The 18008-nt window shown below is 36.6% G+C and overlaps 1 protein-coding gene across 1 annotated transcript in view; it reads right to left on the reverse strand.

The window, feature by feature from the left end:
- MICU2 (mitochondrial calcium uptake 2) overlaps positions 1-18008 on the reverse strand; it is a 166939-nt gene that overhangs the window by 79203 nt on the left and 69728 nt on the right. Inside the window, 1 exon segment of the mRNA XM_036747578.1 lies at positions 11166-11307. Coding sequence (XP_036603473.1) covers positions 11166-11307 — 142 coding nt within the window.

The following is an 18008-nucleotide window of genomic DNA, read 5'->3' on the forward strand; positions in this document are numbered from 1 at the left end:
AAGCCTCTCCCCTCAGGACAGGCCCAATGCAGAATGTTCAAGGGAAGATGTTCTCAGAAACTAGAAGATGGCATGAGCTATTTGAACGCTAAAATATGATGTGCTGATGAAATGGAGATTGGAAATGGGTTACTAAGGAGACAATGTTCTCCCTTCCCTTTCCTTCCTTTCCTATGTGCTGCTGTATCTGTATGGCCTACTTAGTGAAGGCGAGTGCCCCAAATGGAGTTTGTCAATGAGTCTGTCACAGGCAATTTCAAAGATCAAGGGGTGAATTGTTATAAGATTAAGCCTGATGGTACGGGGGCCATCCTTTCTCAAATTAGTCTCATTTAAGTAGGCTATCCGGATAAAATTTCCTTAGTCTCTATTCCCATAGATTAGGGTTATAGTATATATTAGAACAAGCAGAAATACTAGCCTCCTTTTCACAGCATTTTTGCTTCTGTAATCATTGCTTCTGCTTTATAGGATGATATCTATATCTATATGTATATATATATATATATATGCACATATATATATACATATACATACATACATATGTGATTTTTACTATACCTTGATTTGTAACTTCAATCAGACTAAGTGATTCATGGAAGGAGTGGCTTCTCAATAATCTAAGGGTAAAATTGTAAAACTGAAAATTGATTCTGTTTTGCTAAGACTTAATCTAGATTTAATATTCCCTTTCATTGTTCCTGCCCCTTCGAAACTTCACCCACCACCCACAATCTGGAGAAAATTGCCTAAAAGTCAAGCTTTTGTCTTATAATTACCTCCATATTTGTAACCCCACTCATCACCTACTTTCCAGAGAAACCTGAGTCATCTAAAAGGTCAAATCTCATCAATTTAATTTGATCGTGCTTGAAACTTCAGTCTCTCAGAATTTCTCTCCAGACATTAGAAAGCAAGTTTGTTACCCTATGGAACACGTATTCCAGAGAGCTCAGTGGAAAATGTAGGTAGCTTTAGAATGGGAGAGGAGAACTTGTGTTGAGGGGAATAGAAATAAAGGATCTGGCCATGGGGGAAACAGAATGATGACAACCATGGATTCAGAATCACTGGCTTGGGGGGAGGGTATGATTAGGCAGGAGTTTGTTAATCACTGAGGAATGAATTCAGATTGGTTACCAATCCCTAAAATTTTAGCCACAGGGATGGGAGGGATGGGGGTGGGGGTGGGAGTCGGACCTAAGGCAATTCAAGTGAGGAACCAGTAGGGATAGAGGGGACGCTAAAGGAATGATATTTCTCCCTTTTCCTCCAAAGCAAAAGACTAGCCATTTTTCCTTTTTCCCAAAGGCAAGAGGTCAGGCAGAAGACCTGGGGAAAGGTCTCTTACTCCAAGAGAAAGAGACTGGTGTGCAACAGAATTGTTTCTCCTCTTCCTGCAGAAGGAAGAAGACTGGTGCATGATGTCACTGTGTACACTGTTTTCCTGGTTCCACTTACTTTACATCAGTTCATACTACTCTTCCCATGTGTTTATAAATTCTTCATATTCATTATTTCTTGTACAGACAATAATATTCCATTACATTTATGTACTACTATGTTTAACTGTTTATCAACTGATGAGTACCCAATTTGTTTCCAGTTTTTTGGTTTTTTTTTTGCTATGGAAAAAAGTGAAATCCTTTAATTTTGCCCTTTATGACTTCCTCAGGGTCCATGTGTAGAGGTGGGAACTTTGAGTCAAAACGTGTAGACATTTTTAGTCAAATTTTCTGTATAATTCCAAATTGTTTTTCAGAATGGTTGGACCAATCCATGGCTCCAACAACAGTGAATTAGTTGCCTATCTTTCTACATCCAGTCCTATTTTTTGGTGTCCCTATTAGTTTTGTTAATGTGGGGAGAAACCTCGGCGTTGTTTTGATTTGCATTTCTTCTATTATAAATGACGTGGAATAATCCTTATGCTTGTTGATAGTTTACAATTCTTCTTTGGAGAACTATTTGGTCATATGATTTGACTACCTATTTAATGGAGAATAGTTCTTAGATTTATATATAGTTGTGTTAGTCCCCCATACATCTTGGCCAGCAAACCTTAAAAGAAGGTTTTATTGTGTGATTTTTTTTGGAGGGGGGAAGGAAGGGCAATTGGGATTAAGTGACTTGTCCAAAGTTACACGGCTACTAAGTGTGTCAAGTGTCTGAGAGTGCATTTGAACTCAAGTCTCCTGACTCCAGGGCCGGTGCTTTACTCACCTAGCTGCCCCAAAAGGAGGTTTTAGAAAGAGCTCTCTACTCCATTCTTGATTCATCCCTCCAAAGGTATGAATTCTGTAATTTTTACGGGAACAGAGGGTACTAATGATGTATGAGTACCAAGGCTAAACTTTCAGGGTGAGGTTTCTGGAGGCATGATGAAGAAGTACAAAGGAGTGCAGTCAGGTGTGAAATGAAGTCCTTCCTCAAACTATTCATTAGTTTATGTACTTGGGTTTATCAAACACTGGGCTATTTAGTTTAACTGCTTCTGATTCTTGTTTATCTAGTCTGTCTCATAGATCTGCTGTTCTATTTTAAACTAGTAGCAAAGAGATTTAATGATTATTATTTTATAATACAGCTTCATATGTTTGTTCCATCTACTCCATATGCATTTTACATGTACCTATTTATATTTATGCTGTCTTCATCTTTAGAATGTAAACGCCTTCAGGATTTGAGCTTAGCACAGGGCCTGTCACATAGTAAGGCTTAACAAATACTTGTTAATTGATTGGTATAGTTTGCAATCTGAAAGTGCTTTTATCCTTTTATTCTTACTTTCTTATTTCCTTTGACATTCTAGATATTTTCTTCTCATACGTGAAATTAGTTCTTGTCTAGTTTCATAAAATAAACTTTTGGTAGTTTAACTGATCTAACATTAAATCTATAAATAATTTTGGATAGTATGATCATTTTTATTATATTGGTACAGCCTGAGCATGAGCAATGATTGTCTTTTTAAATGATATAATGTGTTTTTTGTTTGTACTATGATTATGTTAATTTTTTCCTAATGTTTATTCATATGTTCCTGGTGAAAAATGAGATGATCATAGTGAACTTTTTTTTTGGTAATGCTGATGTAGTCTTTTTTTACTATGATTTTGTTTTAAAATTCTGCATCAATATTCCTTAGTAATATTAGTCTGAAGTTCTCTTTTCTGCATTATACATCCATAATATAAGGAATTTAGGTATAGGGAAAAAATTGTTGCATAGAAGGAATTTACTTGGGTGCTTTCTTTCTGAGATATCGAGAATAATTGGTGAAGCAAAGTTTTTGATTGCTTTTGAAATGTTTGATAGAAATTATTTGTAAATCTGTCTGGATTGGTTCCCTCCCTTCTCCCCCCACCCCCTTTTAATAATTCCTTTATGGCTTATTCAATTTCCCCTCCAGAATCTGGTTTGTTTAGGATCTCTACTTTTTTGTTTTGTTAATTTGGGCATTATATATTTCTGAAGGTAATCATCCATTTCCTTTGGGCTTTCTATTTTCATAATACATAATTGTGTAAAATTCTGACAATTCTTTTTATGACCATTTTATCTGCTGTGACTTCAGGTTGGTCATTCTTAATTCTAGTAATTTGATCTTCCTGTCTCTTTTGTGATCAGGTTTTCTAAAGAGTTATTGATTTTATTATTCTTTTTACAGAATGAATTTGAAGTTTTGTTTATGAGTGTTATAGACTTTTTGTTATCTATTTTACCTATTTCTCTTCTAATTTTCAAAATTTCTTATTTTGTGCTCATTTTGGATTTGCTAACTTGTTGATTCTCTCATTTTTAAAAATTACACTTAGTTCATTAATCACTCTCCTTTCTTCTATTTTGTGAGTTCATATTTAAGAGATCAACTTTAAATGGCTTTAATTTTATCCCAAGATTTCTGTTATGTTTTATTATAGTTATCTTTTCCCCTTGCATTGCTGTTAATTGCTCCTATGATTTGCTCTTTGACTCACTACTGTCCTTCACATTTCATCCAACCATTAACTAACTAGGAAACAAAGATTTATGATGCATGCAGTTTGCCACTTTACCTGACACTATGTGTACCAGATATATTTCTCCCTCCATTATCTTTCTTCTCTTGCTCTGTGAACAATAATTAAATCATTATTATAATTATTCCTCTAAAAGATGATATAAAGTGCTACTTATTCACTTTTAAGATGTTTTGTCTGGCTTGGTATTATGGTACACAACAGTAATTTCTGTTATTGGGGAGGTTGAGACTGGGAGGTCACTTGAGTTTAGGAGTTATAAGCTATAATAGAGGTAATGCTGATTCAGAGTTCACACTAAGCCTGGTACCATAACAGTGAGGTCTTTCCTCACCCATGAAATGGAGGGGCTGCTTAAGGAGTGAAACAGCTCCGTTCAGAAAAATGGAGTAGGTTAATGCTTCTGCACCAGTCAATATTGGGATCAGGCCTTGAGTGGCTATTGTACTTCCAAGCCTGGGCAGGATGGGGAGACCCATTCTCAAAAAAACAAAAAACAAAAAATGTTTTGTTTGGCATTGAAATTTAATTACTACATGCTATAAAGTTTTAGTTGTGGACTTTTTCTATTGTGACAATTTCTGTATTCTATAAAACAGTACTTTGTTGTCTTTCTCCAGTTTGGAGGTTTTATAAGTTGAATAATTGGTTTACTTCTGTTATTTTTTTATTTTAATTTTTGTTGTAGGAATGTCTGAAATGCTTCTCTTCTGTTAAGAGGAAGACTGTAATTATAATTTTAATTGATGGTTTGACTCAGCTTGTTCCATCTCCTCTTTGGTATTTAGAGCCCTTCAAAACTTGGTCACAACCTATTTTCCTAGTCTTCCTATGCATGCATTACTCACTTTCCTGCACTCTAAGATATAGCCAAACTAACCTTTTTGCTTTTCCTCATGCACACCACTCCATCTCTTGTCTCTGTCTTTGTATTTCTTGTTTCCTTTGCCTGGAATGAAATCTCTCCTTACATCTACCTCTTGGAAGCCCTTGTTTCCTTCAAGACTCAGCTCAAGCACCACATTTACAAGAAGCCTTTCTTAATTCCCTAGATCTTAGTTCTCTCCCCAAATAACGTTTTATTTTTGGATATGTTCTGTATATACCTATTTATATGTATGTTGTCTCCCCTGATAAAATGTAAACTCCTACTATTTTTGTCAGTGTATTGAAAGCCTCACACAATGCCTGGCATATAGTAAGGTAGTTAATAATATTAACTGTAGACAAAAGTGTTGGAGAAATTTTCTTGCATCATTTGCTGCCATGTGACATTCAACTTTTAAAATGTATTTATTTCTAGCATCCTTAAGTTATTTTATGGGCAGCTAGGTGGCACAGTGGATACAATGCTGGGCCTGGAGTCAGGAAGACTCATCTTGCTAGCTGTGTGACCCAGGGCAAATCTTTAAACCCAGTTTGCCTCAGTTCTTCATTTGTAAAATTGAAGTAGAGAAGGCAATGGCAAACCACTCCAGTATCTCTTCTAAGAAAATCTCAGAGGGCATCATGAAGAGTCAGATGTGACAGAAAAACGTCTGAACAACTAAGTTATTTCAGTGCATTCTGTTGTCAGTCACTTTGTCTTATATAGAATTAGTGTGTTCTTTCAAAGTTGCTGCCTATTGCTTCTCTTATGCAAAATTTTCTTCTATTTCTGTATTTTTATGTTCCAACTCTGTCATTCTCTTCTTCACACTAACTATACTTAGGAGTAATTTTCTATTATGTATTCGAAGTTGCCTATTCTGTTTTTTGTTTTCATTATTTCTGTTTTAAGAGCTCTAATTTCTGTACTAATATCACCTTTTAAAAGTTTTTCTCTCCCTCATTTTTTTAAAAACCATTTTGGACCTTTTAGCTGATATTCTATAGCAACTATATATAGTTGTGCCATGAACTCTGAGGAATCCAGAGTCCTTTTTCACTGGTTTTTTGCATTCACTTTCCTTCCAAGTATAATATATATTCAATTTGTGATGGCCTTCTTTTGAACGTTTACTTATTTTTCTTTTTGAATCTCACTTTAGGTTTATCTGCTTAGGAGCTAATAGCTAGTTCTTATACCCAAATCTTCTTTTGGACTTTTTGAACTTCACCCTTAAAAAAATATTCGCACCAGGTCATCTCTGTTTTCCTAACTCACTGTATGGCCCCTGCCCTTCCACATGTACCATTTTTCCTGTACAGACCTCTGAGGTTGAGGGATTCTTCCAAGTTGGGGAGTGTTGGGAGGCTAGCTGGTTCTTTGCTCAGCATAAACTTCACAGAGACTGACCCTAGCTATATTCCTAGTTCTCTTTCCCTTGGGTATTAAAGTGTCTTCTCTTCTAGCTGGTTCTATATTTCTGTATCTTTTGCCACCCCCACCCCATGATTATTCAGTGGTTTCTACCTTTCTGTGGGGTTGCAGTGGTGGTAGGGGTAAAGACTGAGTCACTGCTATGAGGAGGAGTAGGGATTCCCACAGCTGGACCTGGAGCACAAATTCAGAGTATGGGCCAAAAGTAGGGCTTTTAAGTTTTCTGATGTTGTTTGACAAGGCTTTTACCTTGTGTTTTTGTCTTCTCATCTTGTATATTCAACTTTAGTCACTGTGGAATTAGCACCATTTAAAACATTTTTTATTTTGAGGTTATTAGGTTGGAAAGGTATGCAGAAAGCATCTGCAATCACACTAATATTCTCTCTCTGAAGAAAGTTAAGGACTAATGCAAGATCATACAGGTAGCAGAGTCAGCACTAGAATTCATAATTTCTAAGTGTTAGTCCAGCAGGGACATGGGAAGATTTATTTTTAAGATGGAGAGACCCTAAGTATGTTTGTAGGCAGAAAAAAGGAGCCAGTGGAGATAAATGATGTAGAAATGAGATAGCATAATTTATAGAAAAAGGCTCCAGGGGGGTATAAGAGAGAATGAGGAAAAAAGGTACAAATGGAAGGGTTAGCCTTGCAAAGGAGGAGAGATATCTTCTCTCTCTCAGACACAAGGGAAGCATATGGATAAAAGATACGGAAAATTTTAAGGTAGAGAAAGAGAAGGGAGCTGGTAAAAGGGTGGCCTTAAATTCAGCAAAGGATGAAGCCAGATCATTTGCTGAGAGGTGTGGTCAGCTTGTCAGCTGAGACACAGCTATAACCTTCACTACATTAGTGTGATAATAATAGAGTAATACCCCCATTTAACTGGCACTCAGGCAACAAATCTCTTTATAAAACATCAAGTTGAAAGAACCTGAAAGGACCCCATAGCTCACTCTTAAACGACTTCCCTAAAGCACAAGGTTCAAAAGTCTCTTTAAAAGACTTAACATATGTTAATTACAGTAATTAAGGATCATAACATGGAGTGGGGAAGCTAAGGACTACTACAATAAAATACTTTTTTTGAGAGTTATAGATGAAGTTGGAAAGAAGCTTTTGAACTTCTGAAGCTTTCTGATGTCTACTTTTGGGCTTTTAAACTATAGACTGCAGCTTTTCTCTTGCGGAAAAAATCAATTTGGCTTTTATTCAATCAGTCATCAAGCATTTATTAAGTGCTTATTATGTGCCAGACAGTGTACTAAGTTCTTGGGTATATTATAGTTAAGTGCTAGGCTTATTTTATTTAAGAAAAGGGATCAAGAGACAATAAGAGTTAATGGATTAACAATTACTTTTTAATTGCCTGTAGTTTTTCAGAGCCACCTCTACCTTTTCATATTTTGAGTAAACTATATTCTAAAAATTGAGAGTTAGCCAATATACTTGTGATGATTACGGCATGTTCTTAAATCAAGGTTTTTCCTTCCTAGAAACCTGACATGCTTACAGTGACTTCTGGTCACTGCATTCCTGCTACTGGTATTCCTGGTGCAAACATATACCTGATGACATCTGCTTTAATGCTGACCATGGTCTGTACATAATAATGGCTAATGTTTATATAGTATTTTAATGTTTACAAAGTACTTTCCTCACTATAGCCAGGTGAGATAACATGGTAACTGCTAAAGAATCTATCCTGTACACCAGCAGCATATGAATCTTCCCCAAACGGAATTTTTATTATACCATTTCCCTGCTCAAAACCTTCAATGGTTCCTCATTATATATTGGAACTATTCAAAGACCCCCAAATTGGGCCACAATGGACTCTAACAATCTTATGTTTTAATAGTTTCCAATACAAATTCTCTGCTTCAGCTATGTAGTATGAGAAAAGCCCAATTTGCAGAACTAATCTGAATTAACTAAGAGTCAAACTTAGTGGTTTAAAGGATGCCAGAAAAATGTATCAGAGAGAAAAAAATATGGCTTAATCACATGGCAAGAATGAGAGAAAACTGATAGAAAGCTCACATTATATTAGTATTAACACAAAGTCAAGATCTAGAAGGAGGCCCTCAGTGTGTTGGATGAAACAGTTGGAGGACTTATGGGAGAATAAGGACAAGAATCATTGAAGGATGGACAAATATGGTGATCTGTGATCTGTCTGTATCAGGACAGTCACTATTCCCATTATTGAGAGTACAGATCCACTATGAGTTTAGAAGTTCAAGTATTTTCTAAAGTGCTCTAACACAGTGGCGATCAACCCACATAAGTGTATGTAGTCAAATTTGCAGCTTAAGTAAAAATGTTTAGAAAGGCTATGAACTGGCACCCAGTTTGCGTATTCTGTTGATTATATGTGGTTTGGATAATACAAACTATGGCTTTCTCCCTTATTAATCGGGTGTTGGTTATATGTAATTGTAGAAAAAACTCATGTATTGAAGCAATTAAAATCTTGGGGTCTCATATTTTCCAGGAAGTTCAGGTTCCCTATCTCATTACCTATTAGACTGTGACCATTTTACTTCATTTTGAATAAAAGAGTTGCAACAGTACAGTTCTTATAGACTTTTTTTTTCCTAGTAAAGGATGTTAAAATATAATTAACTGTGAGCAAAGCATTTTAAAATTTATCTATATATTTTTTCATATTATCACGCAACACACTGTTTCACTCTTCCTATTTCATCTAGTCAATTAAGGTTGTTACACAATCATTTCAATGCTGTCCTAACACTTGAAACTCCCTTGAGCACTGCATGTTTAACACTTCTGTGTAATTTACATGGAAAAATGAATCTAATTAAAAAGCCACAATGAAAGAAAACATGAAGAATAGCAAAAGAATAATGGCAGAATCATGAAACTGCAACTTTTGCCAAGGAAAAAATGGAGGTGGCAATAATAATTCTTGGGTTAAAAGAATTTCCGGGTAACAGGTCTTAAGAAAGAAACTGACAAGTGTCAAGGCATCCAAAATAGTACAGCCAGATGAGGAGGGGCTTAGAGACCATGCAAAGATGGTCATTTGAAAGAACTGACAATATTTAGTCTGGAGTACAAGGCTTATAGAGAACCTGATATCTATCTTCAAATATCTGAAGTATTATTATAGATGAGGGATTATATTTGTCCTGCATGCCCATAGAAGACAGGACTTGCAGCAGCTGGTGGAAGTCACAGGCTCAACATAAGGAAAAATTAGACAATCAGGGCTATCCAAAAAGTAAAATAAGCTGCTTTGAGAGGCAGTGGTTCTCTCCATAATGGAAGCCTTTAAACATAGGCTGGATGACTACCTATTGGGTATGTTGTGGAGGAGATCTTATTCAAGTACAGGCTGGATTATATTGCCTCTGAGGGATCTTCCAGTTCTGTGATTCTGTGAATCAGTGACTTTGGAAGAAACTAGCTGGGAGGTGGGTGGGTGGAGAGAGTCAATAAAAATTTATTAAGTACTTACTGAGCCAGGCACTGTGCTCAGTTCTGGGGATACAAAGAAAGGTAAAAGAACAAAACAAACAAAAAAACCCAGTTCCTACTCTCAAGAAGGAAGAGATAGCATGCAAACAGTTATATATAAACAATATACAGGGTTTCCCAAAAGTCTTAGTGAAGTTTTAAGCTTAAGTAGTTTCAAGCTTAAAACTGCACTAAGACTTTTAGGAAACCCTGTACGTTCAGGATAAATTGTAGCTAATCTCAGAGGGAAGGCATTAAGATTAAAGAGATCTGGGAAAGGCTTCTTACAAGAGGTGGAACTTCAGGTGAGTTTTGAAGGAAACCAAGATAGCCAGGAGGAGGAGATGAGGAGGGAAAGAGTTCCAGGCACAAGGAACAGTTAATAAAAATGCTTGGATTCCAGAGATGGAGTGACTTATGCAAAGAGCAGCAAGGAGGTTGGTGTCGTCAGATCTCAGGGGATTCATGGAGGGAAATAAGGTATAAGAAGACCAGAAGGGGTAGGAAGGGGCCAGGTTATGAAGGGCTATAAAAGCCAAGCAGGAGATTTTATATTTAATCCTGGAGGTAACAGAGAGTTGCTGGAGTTTACTGAATGGAGGTGGGGTAGGGGGGGAGGGTTGGAGTTAGGGTAGGACTGTGTGTGACATGGTGAGACGTACACTTGAAGAAGATCAATTTGACAGCCGATGGAGGATGAAATGGAGTGCGGAGAGATTTTAGGCAGGGAGACTAATCAGCAGGTTTTTGCAATAGTCCAGGCATGAGGTGATGAGGGCTTTCATCCAGGTAGTGGCAGTGTAAAAGGGAAGAAGGGGGTGGCAGCTCAGTCAGGCATAAAAAAATTCGTGGGCCACAGATTGAGTTAAACAAACATACTTTCTGGATAATGGACAATTGTAGTCTGAATCCTGAACTCTGACTTATTAACCTTTTGTTAGCCTATTTGTAATTCTTGATTCTGATCTTACTTCCATTTCAGACACTGCCTAATTCCTTGGGACCTCTCATTTCCACAACTGATCCATCTAGTTCTTGACTTAAGCTTGTTTGCATTGTAGTTCTGACCCTTACCTGTGTAGGAACGTTCTTAGCTTTTACTCCCTTCCTACCTACCAAACTGGTCTGACTTCAATCAGCATCATAGAACTTATTGTCACAGCCATTAAAAAATCACTGCAAGAAGTCTCAGAAGTCTTGTGAAAAATGGAATCCTTCCTACAGCATGTCTGACATATGGCAGTCCAGCTACAACATTTCAAATGAAGGACACGTTAATGGCCTAACCAAGCTTTATGATTTTTAATTTTTTTTGAGGTTTTGTGTATTTAAAAACCATCAGGAAAAAGTCAACTTACGCTCTATATGATCAAACATTACTGAATATAAGAAATCTCGGGGTGTCATATAATATTCTCCTTCATATTCCAGTGAAGAAAATTGCATGAAGCGCTGCTTTCGAATGGGCAATTTTTCTGCCACTATATCACTGTCATTTTTCTGAAAGAAAAGAAAATAATTATTTTAAAATTAAGTAAAAACAAGACTAAGATAATCTACATTTAAGAGACTATTTTCCATATTCAGGACTCTTGCTCCAAACTCCAAATAAAATTGTATTAAAGGAACTTCCTACTGTAGACATTGTGGATGACTTTTATCTGCAATCAAGAATGATCTAACTTATGCTTTCAAAATCGAAGTGAGAGAATATTTTGCTTCTAGGAGCTCTTCTAGGACTAGAACTCTTGTTTTTGTCATGGCATCACCAATGCCTCCCACAATGTCTTATGTATAGTAAGTACTTAATACATATTTGCTTTTGTTTCCAAAATGAATGACTAACTGGCACGTCAACTGCTAATATACCATAGCATGAGCAACTAGAAATCCTAATTGGTAGTGCAGTAGATAATGAGTTTGAATCCTGCCTCATACATTTACTAGCTGATGGATTCTGGGGTAATCACTTAACCTTTTTCAGATTCAGTTTTCTCATCTGTAAAATGGGGATAACCTCTTGAGGTTGTTGTGAGGATTGAATTAGTTAACAAATATAAAGTGCTTTACACATTTTAAAGAACTACAAAAATGCTAGCTATTACTATTATTATTAGAGAAAATTTATTATGGGACAGGAATTGGAAAAACATGGTCTGTATCCCTTAGATATTTGACCCTACTGCTGTCAGAAGGCGTATCAAGACTATGACTTGACATTTTTGCCTGGACAAGCTGGAAAGAGGTAACATGACAGTACTACTATCATCTGTAACATCATGATGCACCCTGGCATCACGTTATTGTAACTGATCACATTTATCAGCGCAGTCCCACCATGGACTACTGTGATATAGCATTGCTGTCTCTCTGGAATCTTAAAATTGGCATTTCTAATCTCTAGCCATAATCTATTAAACTGTCATTTCACCCAGGTTCTTTTATTTACCCTATCTGTTCTTCATGCTCACCATGAGCTTCACTCCCAAAATGGACATGGAAGACCGTTTCATCCAGTCTATATGACCTCTTCTGCATATACTTCCAGATGCACTCCAACTCCTTACCCAGTTTACAATCTTCCATGTAGCCGTGGATAGCTATTAATACCCTCAATTCCTTCTCCCTCTGATCTATCAGACTAATCCCTCAACCTGGGATTATGGTTTTCTCTGTTTCTGATTCTGGGCTGCAAAGTACTGTTAGAAAAAATTCACAATAGTATATAAAACTAGCCCACTTCAAATTCCTGATATTAAACCAATTGCTGGTGTCTTCCCTCTGAGATTATGTTTTATCTAATCATTATGTATCTTGTATGTACATAGTTATTTATATGTTGTTCCCCCTATTAGAATGTGAGCTCCTTGAGGGCAGGGATAATGTTTTTGCTTATGTCTGTGTTTTCAGCCAGCTATAATATCTGGCACATAGTAAACACTTAATAAATTCTTGACCGACTACAAAAAGTGAAACATTTTAGAACCAAATTTTAAGGCCCCTAGAAGCTCTATATTTATGATCCTATGAACTAATTTCATCAAAGCAATTCTTATACTAGTGAACTGCCATATTACTTTAATTTCAATGTCTAAAAGAACTTTAGGTCATATTTTTTTAAGTTGTCATTGCAAAACAAGAGACTCTAAAAATTGTACACTTGTGTGTGTTGTAGTGCCAGAGCTTGTAAAGAGGAGTGAACTAAGAGTCAGGAGACCTGGATTTTAGATTAAGTTCTAAAAGTAACAAGCTTTGTGACTTTGGGAAAGTAACAACTTCTGTCAGTCTTAGCTTTCTTATCAGCAACATGAGAGGACTAAACTAGATGACTTAATTGTAGGCCTTTCAGCATCTAAAGTTTCAGTAATCTTACAGGTATTTTTTTTAACCTGTGGCAGGAAAGATCAGGAAAAAGAGATTTAATCACAGAATCCCAGAGTTGGAAGTTGCCTCAAGGGTCATCTAGTCTAACCTATACCTGACCAAGAATTCTCTTTACAATATACTTGACAAGTGGTCATGAGTAAGTAATTGAATGATGGAAGAACATTTATTAAGTGCTTCCTATGTGCCAAGCTTTGCTTGAAGATTCTAGTGATTTAGATACCTAATTATTATAGTAATAACAACTCACATTTATATGGATAGGCAGTATTACAAAGCAGAAAGAATACTGGACATGGATTGTAAGGTAAGTAAGGCTGGTTGAATCTGGATTATGGGGATCCTGAAAGGCTTAGGAAATCAGACTTTGCTCATAATAAAATAGGGAGTCATTGACTATATTCAGGCAGAGGGATGACATGACAAATACTGTATTTTTACTTCAGTAGTGATAGGCTTAGTCCAGTGCCTGGCACACAGCAGTTGCTTAATAAATGCTAAATGAATAACTGCCTAGTTCAGACAAGATATGTTGAGGGTTTGAAATAATATAAGAAATTAGTGTTTTTTATGTCACAAGAGAGCAGAATTGATTAGTTAACTGAGGGTGTCAATATAGCAATTACAGACTTTGTGGGGATTTTTTCCCCTCTTAACAACATCAAAGAATCAACTTGATTAAAAAAAACCCACTGAATTGATAACTGTTTTGTCATTTGAAGAAAGATTTAATTCCTTTCAAGTGAGAGTTTTTTGAGAATGGGGAAAACTGGGCATATTTGTAGACAGCAGGGAAGTAGCCAGTGGCCAGGAAGAGATTAAAGTTAAGTGAGAGTAAGGATAATAAAAGGGGCAATCTGGTGGAGAATACTGGATGAATTGACACCATATGTGTATGTAGAGAGGTTAGCTTTTCCACTAGGGTCACTTTATCATGTTGAAACTGGGGCAAAGAAAGAAATAGTGGTAGAAGAAATCTATATGATGTGAGAGGAGGAAAGGAGAAAAGGGAGCTCTCAGTGAATGGGATAATTTCTTTTCCAGTAATATATGAGGCAAGTTTTCAGTTGAGAGGGAGCCATGGGATGTTTGAGGGGGAATAAAAAAGTCTGGAAGAGTTGCTGTAGAGAAGTGGGATAGTGAGTTATTTAGGGGCTATAAAAGGATTTCCTAGCAACATTGAGGGCCCAGTTGATGTTATATAACATAAATTTGTAGTGGACTCAGTGTAATTGCATGAGTTTCTCCACCTTTATTCAGTAGCACATGCTTGAGAGGGAAGACAGAGGACAATGGGAGAAATCTAAGGCTCAGGCTTAGCAGGGCAAGACCAGTGATACAAAAGGGTCTGGGACTCAAGAGAAAAAGACAGTGAAGAGCTGAACTGGTTCACTAAAGGGTCAAGAAAGAGAATGAGGGAGAATGTAGCTAATGCAGGGGTGATAGCCTGGGAGGGAACTGAGGGGTTGAGGGATTGGAGGTCATGGTCTGGATCAAGTACAGTTTCACACTGAAACGTAGAGGGAGGGATAGAATGCCAGTAGATTGTGAACAGATAAAGAGAATTTGAGAGTTCACAAACAAGGAAGTGATGCATTTGTGAGTAAAGGCAAGATCAAAGATATCTTTGTGCAAGACTGAAGTGGAGTGGAGGAGAAGATCATGGGAAATGAGTAAATTAAGTAACTGGGAGGTTAGGGTATTTGATGCATGTTGAAGTCATCTTGACTAAAGGCAGGAGTTGGGGAGGAGAGAACGATTGTGAGCCAGGCACTAAATCCACCGAGGATGGAAGGTGAGTGTCTAGGGGTCTGTAGACAACAGCTACCTGAATTTTGATTTGGTGTTAGATAAGGATCAAGTGAATATCAAAGGATGAGGGGTCACCCAGTGATAAAAGTAGGGGGATAACCTTGGCATGGCAATGGAGAGCATTGAAACTCTTCCACCTTAACTAATCAAACAGCTTTACAGAATTAGAAAAAATAATTTTAAAAATTCACCTGGAGAAACAGAAGGTCAAGAATCTTAAGGGAATTAATGAAAAAAAGGAAGAAAATGGGTGTGGCATTAACAAATCTCAAACTAGACAACAAAGTAGCAATCATCAAAACAATTTGGTACTGATTAAGAAATAAGTTGATCATTGGAACGTATTAGGTATACAATATATGGAAACTAATGTGTATAGTAGCTGAGTGTCTGATAAAGTAAAAGATTCCAGTTATTGGGGCAAAAAATTACTATTCCACAAAATCTTCTGGGAAAACTGTAATCTGGAATAAACTAGGTATAGACCAACATGTAACATTATACCAAAATAAAGTCCAAAAGTCTACATGATCTATACATAAAAGGTGATATTATAAACAAATGAGAGGAGCAAGAAATACCTGTCCTATCTGTGGATAGGAGAATAGCCATGGCCAAGCAAGAGAAAAGAGTAGATCACTAAATGTAAAATACACAATTTTGATTAAAGAAAATTTAAAAAAATGTAGCACAAAAACACCAATTCAGACAAAATTAGAAAGGAAGCAGGTAAATGCAAAACAAAACAAAACAAAATAAACAACTTTCCAACAAGTTTCATAAAGATTGACTTTCTAAGATATACAAGGAACTGTTTCAAATTTATAAGAATAAGAGTCATTCCCCTGTTGATAAAGTGGTCAAAGGATATGAATAGGCAGTTTTCAAAGAAAGAAATCCAGGCTATGAATAGCCATGTGAAAAAAAGCTCCAAATCACTAATAAGTAGAGAAATCCAAATTAAAACAACTATCAGATTGGCTACTAACATGACAGAAAAGGAAAATGACAAGTGCTTGAGATGTGGAAAAATAGAGATACCAACGCATTGTTGGTGGTGCTGTAATTTCATCTAGCCATTGTAGCAAACAATTTGGTACTATGTCCAGAAAGTTATTAAATAGTGCAGACCCTTTCACCCTTATTCCAAAGAGATCAAAAAAGAGGAAAATATGTGCAACATATTTTTAGAAGCTCTTTTTGTGATGGCAAAGAATTGGAAACTGAGTGAGTGGAAGAGTTGCCCATTGGTTAGGGGATAGGTGAACAAGTTGTGGTATGTGAAAGTGACACACTACTATTGTGCTATAAGAAATGATGAAAGGGGTAGTTTCAGAGAAACTGGAGAAGACATATACAAATCAATGAAGAGTGAATAGAACCAGAATAATTATATAATAACACTATTATAAAGACAATCAACTGCAAGGACTTGGGAATTCTGATCAATACAATGACCAAACCACAATTTCCAGATGAAACAAGCCATCCACCTACTGACAGAGAAATGATGCATGTGAAGAGGCTGTTGGTTATTCCTGAACTAGAATTTAAGGGGAAAAGCCTATTGTGGTCAATGCGAAGTAGGAGGAGGCTGTTCTATTCACAGAATTCAGCCTTTTTCAAGGAGCTAGAAGAGACAATGGTGAGCAGCAAGACTTTTACCCTTGGCTAGAAGGTGGTAGAGGCTTGAGAAAGTAAGCAAAGAGCACAGACAACTAGAGGAATTTAACTGAAAAAGTAAATAATAACTTTTCTTTTGCCACTAAAACTGCTTGAGTCCAGGCATTTCTATACTTTTTAAATGAACAAAGATAGCAATCATTTAATCTTGAAAGAATTAGCTAAAGAGAGTAGTTATATAAGTAAGCATTGCATTTCAAGGTTATGTTTGATTCTAAAAATTGGTTAACACTGTATTTGAGCCTCAAAGCATTAGGATAAGTTTGAAGTAGTAGGCACTGTTGTGTTGGGTATCATTAAAAACAGGCAAGGAACAAAAAGGCCTTCAACATGACAAACCTTTATTGCTGAGGAACTACTGTGGGCTAACTCCAATCAATCACTGCAGCATGTAAACTACAGGGACTTGAAAGGACAACACACATAACACTGAAACAGAGAGTTATTACTTCCTTTGCTTTGTGGTTTTAAATTCTCAGGAGGCATAGTGCACCCTCCCTGTCTCTGTGCCTCCCCCCCCCCCTTTAAATCAATGACAGATGGCTCTCAAAGGGATACTTCTAATGATTCTTCTATTGTCAAGTTGCCCTGGAAAGAACACCTTAATCCATATGGTAAAGTCACACCAGTCCATCTTCACTCTGGGGACCTTGTATGACAGGCTCCATGACTTCAATTAATGTGGTAGGAACCCACCATGTTTTGGTTCCATAGTTCCTATAAGCAAAAGGGTGGTGCGCTGAAGAGTAGGTACAAACAGAACAGCATCTAGAGTAAGTTTTTGTCTGTCTTGTAAGTCTTCAACTACATATGGGAGACAGAAAAGGTAAAACATCACTCTGTTATTAATTCCACTTGTCATTTAACATGGAATGAACAGTTAGATAATTTTTTTTGTCCACTCTTCTCCCATAATCTACTTTGGGGCATCCCTCTCTATTTTTACCATTCTTTCAGCCAAATAATTTGCTTTTTAAAGTTGAACAAGCACAATGATGAGAGCTCAGCTAAAAGGATTCTTATAAAAAATTATTAACCTCATTCATGTCATTCTTTTGCTATTGCTGACTTGAAAGCCAATGTGGTATAGGAGCAAATGAACTGGACTTGAAGTCAGGAGAAGAAAATCCTTTCTAGCACTGTCTTTGATCCTGTAACTACATTATATTTCTAGTTAATTTCAGACAACTTCCCTCCATGTACTCTATGTTTTTGGTCAAATGGCCTACTGCATCCTATGTCTCTCTTTTCATGAGACTTACATAGTACATTTGATTCTCACAGTGACTTGATGAAATAGGATCACAGCTCTAGAACTGGAG

Source organism: Trichosurus vulpecula, chromosome 2 (genome assembly GCF_011100635.1).
Source record: "Trichosurus vulpecula isolate mTriVul1 chromosome 2, mTriVul1.pri, whole genome shotgun sequence".
NCBI lineage: Eukaryota > Metazoa > Chordata > Mammalia > Diprotodontia > Phalangeridae > Trichosurus > Trichosurus vulpecula.